Raw genomic sequence first — 15,946 nt, forward strand, 5'->3', positions numbered from 1 at the left:
AGCAACAATTTTTTAAGGAATCCCAGCAGGAGTTCCTGAAAGTATCTCAAGAAAATCTTCTGGACGAATCACAGGAGGAATGCCTGAACAAATCTAAAAGGGTAACATGGATTATTTCCAGCGGAATTCTTGGAGAAAAACCAGCAAAAATAGCTACAAGAAACGAAGCAAAAATTCTGAAGGAGTCGCAGCAAGAATTTGAAGAAAATTCCACCTTAAATTCCTTAAGGGTTTCTAATGCATGAATCCCTGGAAGAATTCCGGCAGCAATTCCTGAAGAAATTCAAGCAGGAAATGTAAAACATAAATCTCATAAAAAATTTCTGGAGTAATTCCAACAAGTAAACCTGGAGGAACCCCTGAGATACCTCAGAGATGAAGCACACATATCAGACGTTTATGCTAACATACGAAATGTATGTAAACGCTTTCAACCGTCATTTCAATGAGTTTGAAGCAGTTTCCTTTATATTACATTTATCAAGAGAAAATAAAACATTTGTATCGGAAGTCTGGAACCCAAATGTTAAACGCTTCCTCACATAACTCATTCTAATGATGAACGATTCGCGCTAATAAGCCTATCATTGACCTGTTTTTATTTTGGCCACCAAACCCAACATAGGCCAACAGTTATCCAATGTGGGCCCAACAGTAGTCCAATTTTCGATAAAATTTGGCCACGCTTTCACCCCACATCCTATAATGTTTCAGTTGGATTTTTTCCAGGCTTTCGTGTTTTGTGGCCAGTTAGTCATTTGAGTGACAATTCATTCAAATGACGAGGTATTGCTTCTCATTTCAAGAGAGCTCAGGTTGAATGTAATCGTTTTGAACATGACTAGAAGCAAAAACGACTGTTCGAAGAGATACGGGAGGAATTCGGAGTTTCAAGCTGTTTCAGAGTTAAATCCCCTGGAACGTCCCTGAAACCACTTGGGATCCCCTTGTAGCACCTTTGGTATTCCCTGAAACACGCCTGGGACCCCCTTAAAGCCCCCGAAGCCCCTTGCAAACCTTTTGAACGCCTCTATAACCTAATGAAACATTCTGGAACGCATTTGAAAGCTTCTGGAAAACTCTTGGAATTCTCTGGAACACCCATGTTACCAGCTAAACTCCCTGGATCTCACCTGGAACACCTCTGAAACCATTTCAAAGCCGCTTGATCGCTCCTGGAACCTCCTGTAACGCTTCTGGAACACCCTGAAATACTCCTGGGACCCCTCGAAATGTATGCTAACAATTTAGGAGGCATTGTAGAAGTATGATTTAAAACCCTAATTAACCCACTTGGCGGTGATGGCGCCTTTCTCGTGCCTTCGAAATCCCATTTTCAACAAAACTCAAGAAACATTGGTGAATATCGCACTTTCATACGTTTAACAAAAATCCATTTTATGATACCAGAAAATAAATCGTTTATCTGGCTTTTGATGTTTCAGCCTTAAACTCTTAACCCTTATGTGGCCGGCAGGGTACCCGGGTACCCAGCACCCATTTAAAATACACGGTTTAGAAAAAAGCAAAAAGTTTGCCGGCCACAAAACGGTTAAAAAAGCCGCAATCTTGAATTTTCAGCCGCCATTTTGGACTTAAGTCCGCCATTTTGGATATTCTGGTTGACATTTTTGAACTCCGGGCGTCTTCTCCATTCCAAATATAGCCATATGGCTTTAGAGCCTACAACTTCATTCAACAACCGCCAGCTTGAATTTTTGGAATCCAGACATTTTATTTTCCCCATACCAAATAGACCAAATAGGTTAAACAGCCGCTATCTTGAATTTGGAGCAACCATATTGGATTTCAGACCACCATCTTGGATATTGTTGCGCATAGCGGCGCATACCAAATTTGAACCTTGTTTTAACACTATTAAAATACATCTTGCGCACCCTTAAGCAAACCGACTATTACATGTAAGGCAGTGAAGAGAATTATCAGACAAAAGAGGCACAAAACAAGCACGATTACTCTTTATCCCTACTGGTATCAGATAATGATATGATCTCGAATTTTTTTGTTGCATAAAAAACGGAAGCTGTTTGATGCGTACTTTTCAACTTGTGAATAATCAATTATTACTAACCTAAAGTCGAAACTGTTTGATGATAGATCTTCAGCAGAGTTGCAGTGTTTACCAACTCGAAGTTACCGTTCGAAAATCGCAAAGCAAGGCTTAAAAATCTTTAAACTCGTGGTGTACGATGTTGATTATATTATTTTCAAGTTGGGACAAACTTATGTCGCATTGGGTGGATTATCGCAACAAATACAGGTTACGACATTGTCTTTATTGTTGCGCGATGGTTGAAGTTTGATTCACTGATGTAAGGCATAGAATAATAGATCAGTAACTCAGACCAAAAGCTGTATTGCGAAGATAAAGGAATCCCGAGCAGAAGAAAATATCAACAGTATAATAAAATATGTTATTTTGGCCCAATAACTGTATAATGGAATCAGTATTTTTTATGTTATTAGCATAACATATTATGTTATAACATTGTCTGTCATAAGCGGCAAAATAATAAAAATCATAACAAAAAAATGTTCCTTGAAGATTAATTCAATAGCATGTTTTGTTAGACCAATTACAACTTAATAACAGGAAATTTGTGAACTTGTTATTGTTGTGTTATTCTTCATCACATATTTGTACATTCTCTATAACAGAATAATGACTAAAGTTGTTATACAACAAAATATATAATTGAAATGTTATCTTGTGGATATATCCCAAAAACTTGAGCATAACAAAATAAGATTACCCAACAAAACATGTTATTAAAATGATATATTTTGATAAGTTAACTATAACAAAATATGATATAAAAATAGGCTTTGTGATTCTGTTGTTATCAATTTGCTATTCTCCTCTGCTCGGGATGGAACGAATTCGTTTCCCGTATTTGGTCACCGAATATGTGAGTAAGGTGACAATAGGTAGAATATAATTACGATTAACTAATAAAAAACATTTTTTCATAGCTTTGTAGCTGATCGTAGGAAAAAACAATTGTTTTCCTTTCTACTGAAAGAATCGGCTTTCACCAGCACCTCTCACGACCGCAACAGATACTCTGGTCACCATTTTTGGACTCAGGACATCTTCCCCATACCAAATATACCCATATTGCATGGTTTTAGAGCCTAAAACACCATTAAACAGCCGCCATCTTGAATTTTAGGTCGCCATCTTGGATTTTAGACAGCCATCTTGGATATTTTGGTCGTCATTTCTGAACTCCAGCCATCTTCCCCATATTAAATATACCAATATTGCATGATTTTAGGGTCTAAAATTCAATTAAACAGCCGCCATTTTGAATTTTGAGCCGTTATCTTGGATTTTAGACCGCTATCTTGGATATTCTGATCATCATCTTTGGACTTAGGACATCTTCGCCACACCAAATATATTGCAAGGTAGGCTCTAACTACAACTCAAATAAACAGCCTCCATCTTCAATTTGGACAAGCCGCCATCTTTGATATTTTGGTCGTCATTTCTGGACTCCAGACATCTTCCCCAATCCCCATATCAAATATACCCATATTGCATATTTTAGCGCCTAAAACACCATTGAACAGCCACCATCTTGAATCTTAAGCATATATCTTGGGTTTTAGACCGCTATCTTCATATTTTAGTCACCATGTTTGAACTTAGGACATCTTCGCCATACCAAATATACCCAAATTGCAATCTAAAACAAGCCTCAAGTCTTAAGCTCCATTAAACAGCCGCCATCTTGAATTTTTAGCAGCCATCTTGGATTTTAGATTACTACCTTTGATATTTTTGTCGTCATTTATGGACCCCATACCAAAAATAACCATATTGCATGGTTTTAGGGCCTAAACACCGTCAAACAGCCGCCATCTTGAAGTTGGACCAGCCATTTTGGATTTTCTAGCCATCATTTTTGGACTTTGGACATCTTCCCCATACCAAACATACCCATATTGCCTGGATTCAGAGCCGCTATCTTGAATTTGAAGCCGCCATCTTGAATATTTCGGCACCAACATTTCAAAAGGGCGTAACTGCATTTGGAAGTAATACCTTCTTTCAAAGCTGTAGGTCGTACTGCCTCCCTTACACTCAAACCACCGTGGTTGTCGGAAAGAGGAGAGTTTTTCCCATCTGGTACTTGTTGTGAAAAGCATGGAAATCATAACACATGATCCACAGCTTTAAAAGAAGGTGATGATTCCAAAAGCAGTTACGCCCTTTTGAAATGTTGGTGTCGATTTATTAGGCTGCCATCTTAAATTTTGGGCCGACATCGTGAAATTTCTGGTCTTCAGTGTTGATTTCCGCACAAAATTTGTCAACCATGCTAAACAATACGGTAAAATTCCGGTTCGATTCGATAATAAGAGGTAATCCGAAAAATCGGCCAATAGGAAGTGCCTTAAAAGTGAGTGAACTTATTTCAATTCGTCGAACTGAGTTGATTGGTATATGTGACTTGACCCTCCGAGCATTCTATCCAAAATTCGTTTTTTTTTTGGGTGAAGCCTTTCCCGGGTAGAGCTGAAGTACTGACGATCAAAACGTGATTTTGGTTTGATTGACATAAGAGATAAAAGATCTAATAAAATAGATAAAATAATATCTGAAAAATGTTCCTGGAACATCTGAACAATATCAAAATTTGATTTTTTAAAATCAAACGAATAGCTTGCTGCTATTGGTTAGATCTTACAAGATCTAATTATGATCTGATAATGATGTTCCAGGAGTAAATTTTAGATATTATTTTTAGATCTTTTATCTCTTATATCAATGAAACAAATATCACATTTTGATCTCAATATCAAAATATGCTCTTATTAAGCTCTTTTCCTCTACCCGGGTTCAGTACACTTTGGTGTACGAGAAAGGCTAAATTTTTTTTTAATGAAATAGCAACGAAAATGTTATTTCAAACAATGTTGGGCATCCTTCCAGTTCTGGTAACTATGGTGTGACTTTGATATTACTGGTCGGTTCTTCAGTAAAGCTTATTTCGTAAAAGCAATTTCTTTAAATTAATCTTAAGAATGATACAGTTTTCGCGTCATCATCCAGCGGTACCAATTTTTCAATCATATTTTTTTAACGTAAAATATGTATAGTTTTGTAATATTTTGGCCATGATATTGCACCCTTCCTTTTCTAGCTTATCCTAATGTTGAACGATTCTCGCTAATTGTTGAACGGTTCATGCTTTATTGGTAATTGATTTACATAAGCCTAGCATTGACCTCCCAAGCAACACACATGTTATATAAAAGTTACGACAGCGCAAGCTTTGGTTGTATATGAGTTTATTTGACGTTATTTCAACACAATGTTAGAATTACGCCCAATCAACTTCAATACATCTGTTAGATATTACTAGGTTTTGAATTTTTCTCGCCACTGTGGCACAAGCTAGATCGGTCAATGAGTGACTGCATCTGTACGAGTACATCTAGCAGATAAGAGCAGTAGATGTGGTGTGCTCTCGCAGCATCTCCAGCAGGAGAAAATATTTGATAATTTAGTTTAATTTCGATCATCGAACGTGTCGGTAGCGATCGTTGGATCGCACGTCGGTGGTTAAAAATACAGTCCACAATTAAATAAACCGTTGTTTAGTATTGCAACTAGTCGGTGAATAAAACAGTATTTTTCGTGATCGTATCACTATTAGTCGTCGCGTGTGTTATTCGAAATTCTTCATTCGCGGGTGCTTTCGCTGAAGTGCGAACCGGGAGTTTCCCACATTTTTGGTCCTGGCGATCCGGATTTGCCAGATCTGTGAAGAAGAATTATCGGTGATAGTGCGCGTCGCTTGGGTTTGATTCGGTTATCGACCCGGTGTGATATACAATAGACCAGTGCGGTCTGATTGTTCGCCATTGTACATTGGCGCAGTGCATAGCGATATTACTCCGCCGGCGTGGAGATCGCTGGGGAAAGTGTTTTAATTGCTGTTGCTGCTGGTGCTGATTGCTGCTGTTGTGGTTGGTGCTGACTGTTGCTGCTGTTGGATACGTCGTCGTCGTCGCGGTGCGGTGCTTGGATAACTGCATGCGTGGTTGCAGTTGATTGCCATCGAGGATCGAGAAGGATCTTGTTCGTCTGCTGTGGACATCACCATCGTTACCCAAGGCCCCTGGACGGTTGGATTCGCCAAAATTCAGATAAGTACAGTGTGCGTGAGATTGTGTGGTTGAGGTGGTTTAGCCTGGCTTTTATTACATTCGCCAGCTAGATCGAAAGCTCTACGAGCGGTAGAGAAATTTTAAGCTCTGATTGAGACTTAATTGCATGCGACACTGTACTCATCAGTAGCATTCTGTGGAGAAAGTGTTTGAGTTTCTCCGGTTTGATAATTTTGGGATTAAAGATTGCTTGATTTCACAGATATTTCTAAATTCTGGTAGATTTAATCTGTCAACTGTCAATCGTTCGGTCGCTTGAGGTCTCGGGAGTGAGTTGTGGTTGTGGTGATTCACAGTGCGTGATAAGTGCCTGACTAACGATGACGGTGCCTGAGCTGAGACAACTTGTGAAGCAAGAACGACTTGCTTGGATATCATTGGAGAATATCGAGGAGTTCTTGTCGTTGTACCAGGCGGATCGAGATAGAAGTGCAGTGAATCTACGATTGAAGAAACTGGATGAAGTGTATGATAAATACTGTGAAGTGAGAGTGAATATTGAAGTGATAACCGATGACTTGGACGTCGATCAAGGAACGGAAAATACCTCTGAGGATGGAGCTGTAGGACATGCTGATATGGTCGAGGCTCGCCAACGAGAAAACGAAGAGATCTTCAAGGAGTTCGAAAATAAGTACTTTCGATTGAAGCAGGCGCTACTTTCGAAGGTCAGTGTATCAACGGATGTTGTTGAACGCCGAAGGGATGAGGTCCAGACTTACCAGTCATCGCGAACGAGATATCCTGAACTGAAGCTACCCACTTTTTCTGGGAGACTGTCGGAGTGGATGAACTTTCGGGACAACTTCAGATCACTGATACACGATAACAACCAACTCAGTGCGATCGATAAGTTCAACTACTTACGCACATCGCTGAAGGACGACGCTCTGTATCAGATCAACCAGATTCAGGTTACAGCTGCCAATTACGATCTTGCTTGGGGCATTCTGGAGTCAAAGTTCGAGAACCACAAGTTGATCGCCCAGGAGCACTTGAAATCATTGTTCAATGTTGCTCCAATGAAGTCTGAGACTTTCCAAGGCCTGAATCATATCCTGATGACGTTTAAGATCAACCTTCAGCAGTTGGAGAAGTTGGGAGAAGATACTGCGCAATGGAGCACGCTGCTAGCCTTCATGCTTTCCCAGAAGTTGGATGATGATACACTTCGTCTTTGGGAAACTCACCACAGTTCGAAGAACATTCCGTCGTATACAACGATGGTTGATTTTCTCGATAATCATTGTGCCATCCTACAATCAACGTCGGCACGGAAGACCAATGAGTTCAAGAAACCTTCGAAACCCCCATTTGTTCATGCTGCGGTATCAATCAAAAATTGCACGGTTTGCAATGGAGGTCCACATTCCGTTGAGCAGTGTTCGAGTTTTGGCAGAATGAAGATCGTGGATAGGAAGGTGCTAGCCCGGAAGCTTGGATTGTGTCTGAACTGCTTACGTTCTGGACATTTCGTTGCGGACTGCTCGAGATCATCGTGTGGAAAGTGTGGTCAGCGGCACCACCATTTGCTGCATCCATACAGCAACCCTGTAGGCCAAGGGCAGAACGTGAATCAGCCCTCCTCCCAGAGACACACGAAAGGACCTCAAGCCGCGAACTCTCAATCTCTGCAATCTAATCAAGCCCAAAACCGGAACAATTCTCAACACTCACAGACTACACCAACTCCAAGTACATCCTCGCAAAATGCATGCTTACCACCTCCCACCAATCCTTCTACTGTACACCACACTGCTACACCATCAAAAACACACCACCATTCAAACACTGCTTTATTATCGACTGCAATTGTGAAGCTCGGTGATCACCATGGAAACACCGTACTTGCACGCGCTTTGCTGGATAATGGTTCTCAGGTCTGTTTGATGACTGAGAATCTTGCTCAACGGTTGAGTTTCCGAAGGATTCGGGAGAACATGCCGGTGAACGGAGTTGGTGGTTCGTGTGCAGTTGCTAAACAAGCTGTATTAGCTATAGTCCTGTCATGCAATTCGTCGTACGAGACAGGGGAGGTCAAATTCCTGGTTCTACCGAAGATTACTACAAGTCTACCGCAGCAATACATCGATACGTCATCGTGGAATCTGCCATCAGGAGTATGCCTGGCGGATCCCGGCTTCAATGAACCTGGTTCGATCGACGTGATACTGGGAGTAGCTGTCTTCTACGAGTTGCTACTATGTGAGCAGCTGAAACTCTCCAGGTCAGGTCCGATTCTCCACAACACGGAACTAGGATGGATCGTCGCTGGAGAGCTACCGGAAACAGCTATCGTGAGCTACAGTGCAGTAACTTCATCGTCGGTAACAACTACAGAGGTGTTCGAGGAGCTGACAAAGTTTTGGGAATTGGAAGCTTGCAACACGAAGAGCTGTCTGTCCATCGAGGAGTCTGCCTGCGAAACCATCTTCGAGGAGACAACCACCAGAGATCTGGATGGGAAGTTCCGAGTGCAGCTACCAAAGAAGAAACACATGCTGGAAAAATTAGGAAGCTCAAAGGCAATAGCTAGGAAACGCTATTTGTCAATGGAGAAGCGACTAGATGCCAACCCAGAACTAAAGACCATGTATACGGCATTTATGCATGAGTATCTTCAGATGGGACATATGAAGGAGATAAAGGCGGAAGAGGAAGAATCAGGTCTAGAGTACTACATTCCTCATCACGCTGTCCTGAAGCCGGACAGCACGACAACTAAGCTAAGAGTTGTTTTCGATGCATCTTGTCCAACGGATACGGGTGTGTCCCTCAACGATGTTCTGATGGTTGGGCCTGTTGTTCAAGATGATCTGCGGAGCATCCTACTACGTTTTCGACTGTTTAGGTATGCTGTTATAGGAGATGCAGAGAAAATGTATCGAATGGTATGGCAGCAAGCGTCAGACCAACTTCTCCATAAGATATTCTGGAGAGATTCTTCAGAGGAGCCACTGCGGACGTACAAGCTCACTACCGTTACGTATGGTACATCCTCTGCACCATACCTCGCTACTCGCTGTTTGAATCGATGTGCCGAAGAAGGGGCAGAACGTTATCCAGTTGCTGCAGCGATAGTCAAGAAGACCTTTTACGTGGATGATATGCTAGCGGGTTTCCACACTATTGAAGAAGGGAAACTTGTTCGCAAGGACGTCCGAGAACTTCTGCAAGGATCAGGTTTCAATCTGAGGAAGTGGAACAGCAACAATCCGGAAATTTTGTCGGAAATTCCTCCTCAACTACGTGACGATCGTGAAGTTCTTGATCTGGATGAGAAGGCGACGGTGAAGACGTTGGGTCTGACTTGGGAGCCAGCTACGGATACGTTGCGGATAAAGGTTCCCAGCTGGAAGCCTGAAGGGCCAGTAACGCATCGAATCGTTCTCTCAGAGATCGCACGGCTTTTCGATCCATATGGACTAGTGGGTCCAGTAATAGTTCAAGGAAAGCTATTCCTGCAAGAGCTTTGGCAAGCAAAGTACTCCTGGGATGAGCTTTTAAGTGACGACCTCCAGTCACGATGGCTGGAGTTCAGGAGAAACCTCAACGAGCTTGATGCAATCTCTGTACCCAGGTGGATTGCATATGGAAAAGATGTGATCTCTTGCGAAATCCACGGATTCAGTGACGCTAGCGACAAAGCCTACGGAGCAACAGTCTACCTGCGATGTGTGAACCTGGACGGAGAAATAACGGTGAACCTGGTGATGGCCAAATCAAAGGTTGCACCTTTGGAAGATCTCAGCCGACGAAAAAAGAAGCAATCTACGCCTCGTCTAGAGTTGTCTGGAGCGCTCCTGCTCGCCCATCTCTACGAATCCGTCATTAGCAGTCTGGGGATTGCAGCAACGTCTTTCTTTTGGACGGATTCGACAATCGTTAAATGCTGGATTTCGTCGCACCCCTCAAGATGGCAAGCTTTCGTCGGAAATCGTGTGTCTGAGATACAGCATGCCACGAAAGGTGGCGTGTGGAATCATGTGCCAGGAATTGAGAATCCTGCTGACATTATCTCGAGAGGAGCAACGCCAGCGCAGATAGCAAACAGTTCCCTTTGGTGGAACGGACCAGAGTGGCTCAGAAAGGATATCGGATGTTGGCCGAAGAATATGCAAGTTCCAGATAAACACTTCGACTCGGTGACCCTGGAGGAAAGACCGCTCGTGTCTGCAGTTCTACAGGCACTACCTCCAAGTGAAGTGTTCATGCTTCGCTCGTCTCTTTTGAACCTTGTGCGTCTGATTGCCTGGATTCGTCGTTTTGCGAACAATTGTCGACAGAGGAGTGGACAACAGAGGATGATAGGGTCATTGACAGCAGAAGAGCATGATTCAGCGCTGTTAGCTTTGGTACAGCTAGCCCAGTCCGAATGCTTTCCGCTGGACTTGGCAGACATCGCAGCTAAGAACGAGGTGAGACCAACTTCGAAGTTGCACAATCTACACCCCATGATGATCGATGAGATACTATGCGTTGGCGGCCGGCTGGGAAACGCTCCGGTTTCACCAGGCCGTAGACATCCAATGATTCTGGACAGTCGCCATCCGCTTACAAAGCTGATTCTTGTGGATTATCATCATCGGCTACTACATGGAGGACCACAGCTGATGATAGCTTGCGTTCGAGAGAAGTTCTGGCCATTAAGCGTCCGAAACCTTGCGAGGAAGATCATGCACGAGTGCGTGAAATGTTTTCGAGCAAAGCCACGTAGCCATGAGCAATTGATGGGAGATCTACCACTGGAGCGAGTATCGCCAGCCCCTGCCTTCCAGCGTGTGGGCATCGACTATTGTGGCCCTTTCGAGTTGCAACCAGCCACCCGAAAAGGAGCACCGGTGAAGTGTTATCTTTGCCTGTTTGTGTGCTTGGTCTGCAAAGCAGTTCATGTTGAAGTTGTGATGGATCTCACAAGCGAAGCTTTCCTTGCCGCTCTAAGGCGATTTGTCGCAAGGCGTGGACGGCCTGAGATGATTCTGTGCGACAACGCCTCCAACTTTGTCGGAGCCCGACGAGAGCTGAACGAGCTGCATAGACTATTTCAACAACAGCAATTCCAGGAACGAGTTTCAACGAGTGCAATGCGAGACTTGATAGAGTTCAAGTTTATCCCAGCGAGATCCCCGAACTTTGGTGGCCTATGGGAGGCCGCAGTAAAGTCGCTGAAAGGGCATATGCGGAGAGTAGTCGGTAACAGAACGTTGAAACTAGACGAGATGCACACTGTCGTGACGCAGATTGAAGCTTGCCTCAACTCAAGGCCGTTAACACCGTTGAGCAACGATCCGCGTGACTTGGAAGTTCTAACGCCTGGGCACTTCTTAATTCAGCGTCCTCTTACCGCTATACCTGAGCCAAGCCTCAGCGAGGTACCGGAGGGAAGACTCAGCAGATGGCAGCGTGTCCAAAGCTACAGCCAGCAGATTTGGAAACGTTGGTCAACGGATTACCTGTCGACGCTGCAGAGCCGCAACAAGTGGACAAGACAGCGAAATAATCTGAGCGTTGGAACGATGGTTCTTCTTAAAGAAGAAAACATTCCTCCACTGAAATGGAGGTTGGGAAGAGTAACGGAGATTCATCCCGGTCCAGACGGAAATACGAGAGTTGTCACCGTCCGCACGAAGGATGGTTCGTATCGTCGAGCCATTTCGAAGATTTGTATTCTACCTATGGAAGATACTAGCGCAGTTGCCGAAGAACAGTAAAACCTGCTCAACAATAAGTATTATCGCCCCCATTGGGGCACTTTGGCATCTTGCGGTATACTTCCGCCGCTTTCGCCAGGGGGCTACCCCTAAGTTATGTATTTCATCTGTATGTATCCGGCAACCCACTGATCAGCTCTCCTTCGACAGCAATATCCAGTTCTACGTATTCCTGGACATCCTGTTCAACCAACTACAATGAAATTAAGTGATCATCGCCCCCATTGGGGGCAACCGTTGGCAATTTCGTGGCAATCTGGTCACAACTGCCGAGGGGGCCGACGTTTAAGTTATGTTTAGCACAATTGAATTTGTATTCCGGATCCAAACGCGTTATCATTCTTTGGCAGATTTGGATCCACCACTCATCGTGTTCGTCCATCAATGTGATCAAGGAAGATCAGCTCAGCTAAGTTTGGCCCCATATGGGGCAAAGTTGGCGGTTTACGACGGCACAAGTCGTTTATGCCAGGGGCCGCTATTCAAGTTACGTTAGATTAAGTTTGAATCAATTCGGAGGCCAATCGATTTCCCTTCCATCAGGATCAACTCCACGGACTCAACAATCATCGCTCGTCTAGTATGTGTTCTCCCATGGATCTCAACAACAACAGCTAAGTATGGCCCCAGTAGGGGCACTATTGGCAGCAGGCGGCGCTTCTTGCCGCACACGCCAGGGGCCGCCCTCAAAGTTACGTTTTTCAAGCCTAAAAGATTGTTCGGAGCCCAATCGGTCTTTCTCTTTGACAGACATCCTCTACGTTGCCTTCAAGCCAAGAACGACGATCACTTCACCGCAGCTTTTACGCCCCCATAGGGGCACACTTTGGCACGAATGGACACCTGTTCCGTTATCGCCAGGGGGCGACAGATAAGTTATGTCCCTCCACTTTTCTATCCATTCCGGAATCAAGCCGTGTCATTCTTCAACAGCGCTCGGGTACGACCGGTACGACTGAGAAGCAGCAGGGTCTGACGGCTTCATCGGAAGGTATCGAACGAGGATCAGTCGTAGGCAATCTGGTGAACGGGCAAGAATAGTCTTCAGCGCACAAGAGGAGATCAGATCGGAAACCATACAACGTTGGCAGAAGGTCGACGAACTGGAGAAGATCCGTTTTGTCGTGTATTTCAATAATTAGTTTTAGATGTTTTGAATTGGAATTGAGTGAACTCAAGGCGGCCGGTATGTTAGATATTACTAGGTTTTGAATTTTTCTCGCCACTGTGGCACAAGCTAGATCGGTCAATGAGTGACTGCATCTGTACGAGTACATCTAGCAGATAAGAGCAGTAGATGTGGTGTGCTCTCGCAGCATCTCCAGCAGGAGAAAATATTTGATAATTTAGTTTAATTTCGATCATCGAACGTGTCGGTAGCGATCGTTGGATCGCACGTCGGTGGTTAAAAATACAGTCCACAATTAAATAAACCGTTGTTTAGTATTGCAACTAGTCGGTGAATAAAACAGTATTTTTCGTGATCGTATCACTATTAGTCGTCGCGTGTGTTATTCGAAATTCTTCATTCGCGGGTGCTTTCGCTGAAGTGCGAACCGGGAGTTTCCCACAACATCCAAAACTTGCGCAGTCGAAACTCTTATATAACATGTGCGTTGCTTGGGCTGTTTTTATTTTTTCCACCAAACCAACATATGTAGACCCATCAGTATTCGCATCAACATCATACGTTTACATTGTGCGAGAATTACTTAAGTTCGACTTATAATAAAATTTTCAGAAACTTGGGTATTGTTCTACAATAGGCGAATGACCCTATTACTAATCATTTTATGAGCAGTCAAAGTTTCTACCTCATTGACAGATTAAATCAATCATCGTACATAATTTAAGGCATTTTATTGGGTTATGTCGGTAACTATTCAAAACAGGATGTCAAGAACTGTTTGAATATGAGATTATCCCATATTCTAAATCTGCACACCAAACTGAGCCGAAATCAAAATTTTCATGAATTGTGATGTCCGGGAACCGACACTTTCATTTTTATATTGTTTAGGATTGTTTAAAGTATCAATGCTTCAACTTTAATTTTGACAATGATATAGCCCAATTGAAATTGTCCCAATTTCACCCCTTCTAGGGGATAACATTGGGCCAACACTAAAACTCAAACAAAATACAGTGGCGTTTCGGTTTTATCACTAGTCATTTTATTCACTACTCGCCAAATTCACGCTCGATTTTATCACGGTTTTCGTTTCGTTTTTATCACGCTTTTTCTAAAACATTGCAAAATCAATATAAAATGGCACAGAAAATAAAAATGTACTTGAAATACTAGTTACGTGCACTGCCCCCATTCGCATATCAGTCCTATTTGTGAAAAGTAGGAAATGAGAAAATACCACTTGACGTTTGAAAACTCGTTTCCAAGCAAAACTTTGAAAAATCGTCATAATTTGAAAATATTTCGATCACCTTGAAACTTTTACAGATTGCTTTGCACCTCAACACACAACTGTGAAAAATATTACATTTGCTACAAAATTGTTCAGTTTTGTGTTACAGGGTACTTTCAATATGGGACGCTCATGATTATGTATATTTTTTTACACATTGACATAAAAATCCGCAATCTCCATTGTGAGGCTTAAAAGTAAGTTGAAAATGATGACCATTCTTAACGATAACTCAAAAATGATGAAAAGTCAAATGGGACTGATATACGAGTGGGGGCAGTCATTACACATTTCCCTTTTCACAAAAAATAAAAATGATAAATATGTAGGGTATTGGTTCCCTTGTTAAGCATGGGGCTCCCATTTTCATCCTATGAAAAACAAAGGATTGAAGCGCTGTTTGTTTTGTTTCTTATTTTTCTATTTTTTGTTGAGTGTGAGAAGTTGTGAGAAGTGAGCACCCATGAAAACAAAAAGAACGGAATCAATCGGTGCCGTAATCGCTTATTTTCGAATGAGATGAAAATGGGAGCGTGAGATTACTGATGGAACACATACCCTATGTGTCCGACTATTCCAAACAAATTGGAGAAAAAACTTTATGCAACAACGAAAAGTTAAATTATTGATTTTGTTATTTCATTATCTTCAGTGTTCATGATTGATAAGTTAGTTTTCATTACCTCGTCCATAAAAACAAATTCTACTTCTCTTGTTAAATTGTCTAATTATTGCTCACAGCTGTATATAAATGACTTTAAATAATCTTCTACAAACAACCTCTTGAATAGTATTGATCTTGTGTGGTATCTTAAATCAAAATGACATACAATTTTCTGGCAAATATTGTCTTCAAAGCACGGTAAACCCTTCCATAAACTACGTAAAGGAGGAGGAGGAGGATCTGGCCATACGAAGGTCTACAATCCATACATTTTTTTTAAATTTTGTATGGAAAAAATCTACGAGCGTATAGGGCGTTTAAGGTGGCCCAAAATGAGTCTACGTAGTTAACGGACAGCGCTAGAACAATTACAAGCATTAGCAGATTACTAAAACAGTTGAAAATGTGAATTACACTTCAATAATTTTGTGGTTTATCAATTCTTAATATAAAATTTACAATTATTTTTCATTTCGCCAAATTCACGGTTTCGCCAATTTCACGGTAAAATTTTTTTTGATCGTGATAAAATCGAAAAACCACTGTAGTTCCATATGAGAAAATATCGCTTGCGAATCAAAACTATTGAATATATACATATAGATACTTGCCTAAAACCAGTTCAAAAAAACATCACGTAAAAGTTTGACCACATTCATTGTAAACGTTCAATAATCCAATACAATACATCTGCTATTCTTTAAATATAATTCCAACTAGCATTCTCAAAAGACGAAAGTAATATTTGTTTATCATCTATCAAGGAATTGATATGCGTGAATTTTTTCAATTTTTCTGAATCTTACATTTATTTCTAAAACTATATGTACATTATTTGGTTCTAGTACTGATTGCATTGCTTTTATATATGTCCCAATGTCACTCACACCCAAAATAAGTTTTTCATACAAAATAGCATACAAAACCAAGAAAACTCATATTAC

The 15,946-nt window shown here is 42.0% G+C and overlaps 1 protein-coding gene across 1 annotated transcript; it reads left to right on the top strand.

Moving 5' to 3' along the window:
- The first annotated feature begins 6,524 nt into the window (after nt 1-6,524).
- Nucleotides 6,525-12,956, top strand: LOC134286254 (uncharacterized). The gene is made up of 2 exons (XM_062847839.1): nt 6,525-11,838; nt 12,733-12,956. Exons 1-2 carry the CDS (start codon nt 6,525-6,527, stop codon nt 12,954-12,956), a joined length of 5,538 nt encoding a protein of 1,845 aa, XP_062703823.1.
- The last annotated feature ends 2,990 nt before the right edge of the window (nt 12,957-15,946 follow it).

The sequence above is a fragment of the Aedes albopictus genome, chromosome 2, assembly GCF_035046485.1.
Source record: "Aedes albopictus strain Foshan chromosome 2, AalbF5, whole genome shotgun sequence".
Taxonomy (NCBI): Eukaryota; Metazoa; Arthropoda; class Insecta; order Diptera; family Culicidae; genus Aedes; species Aedes albopictus.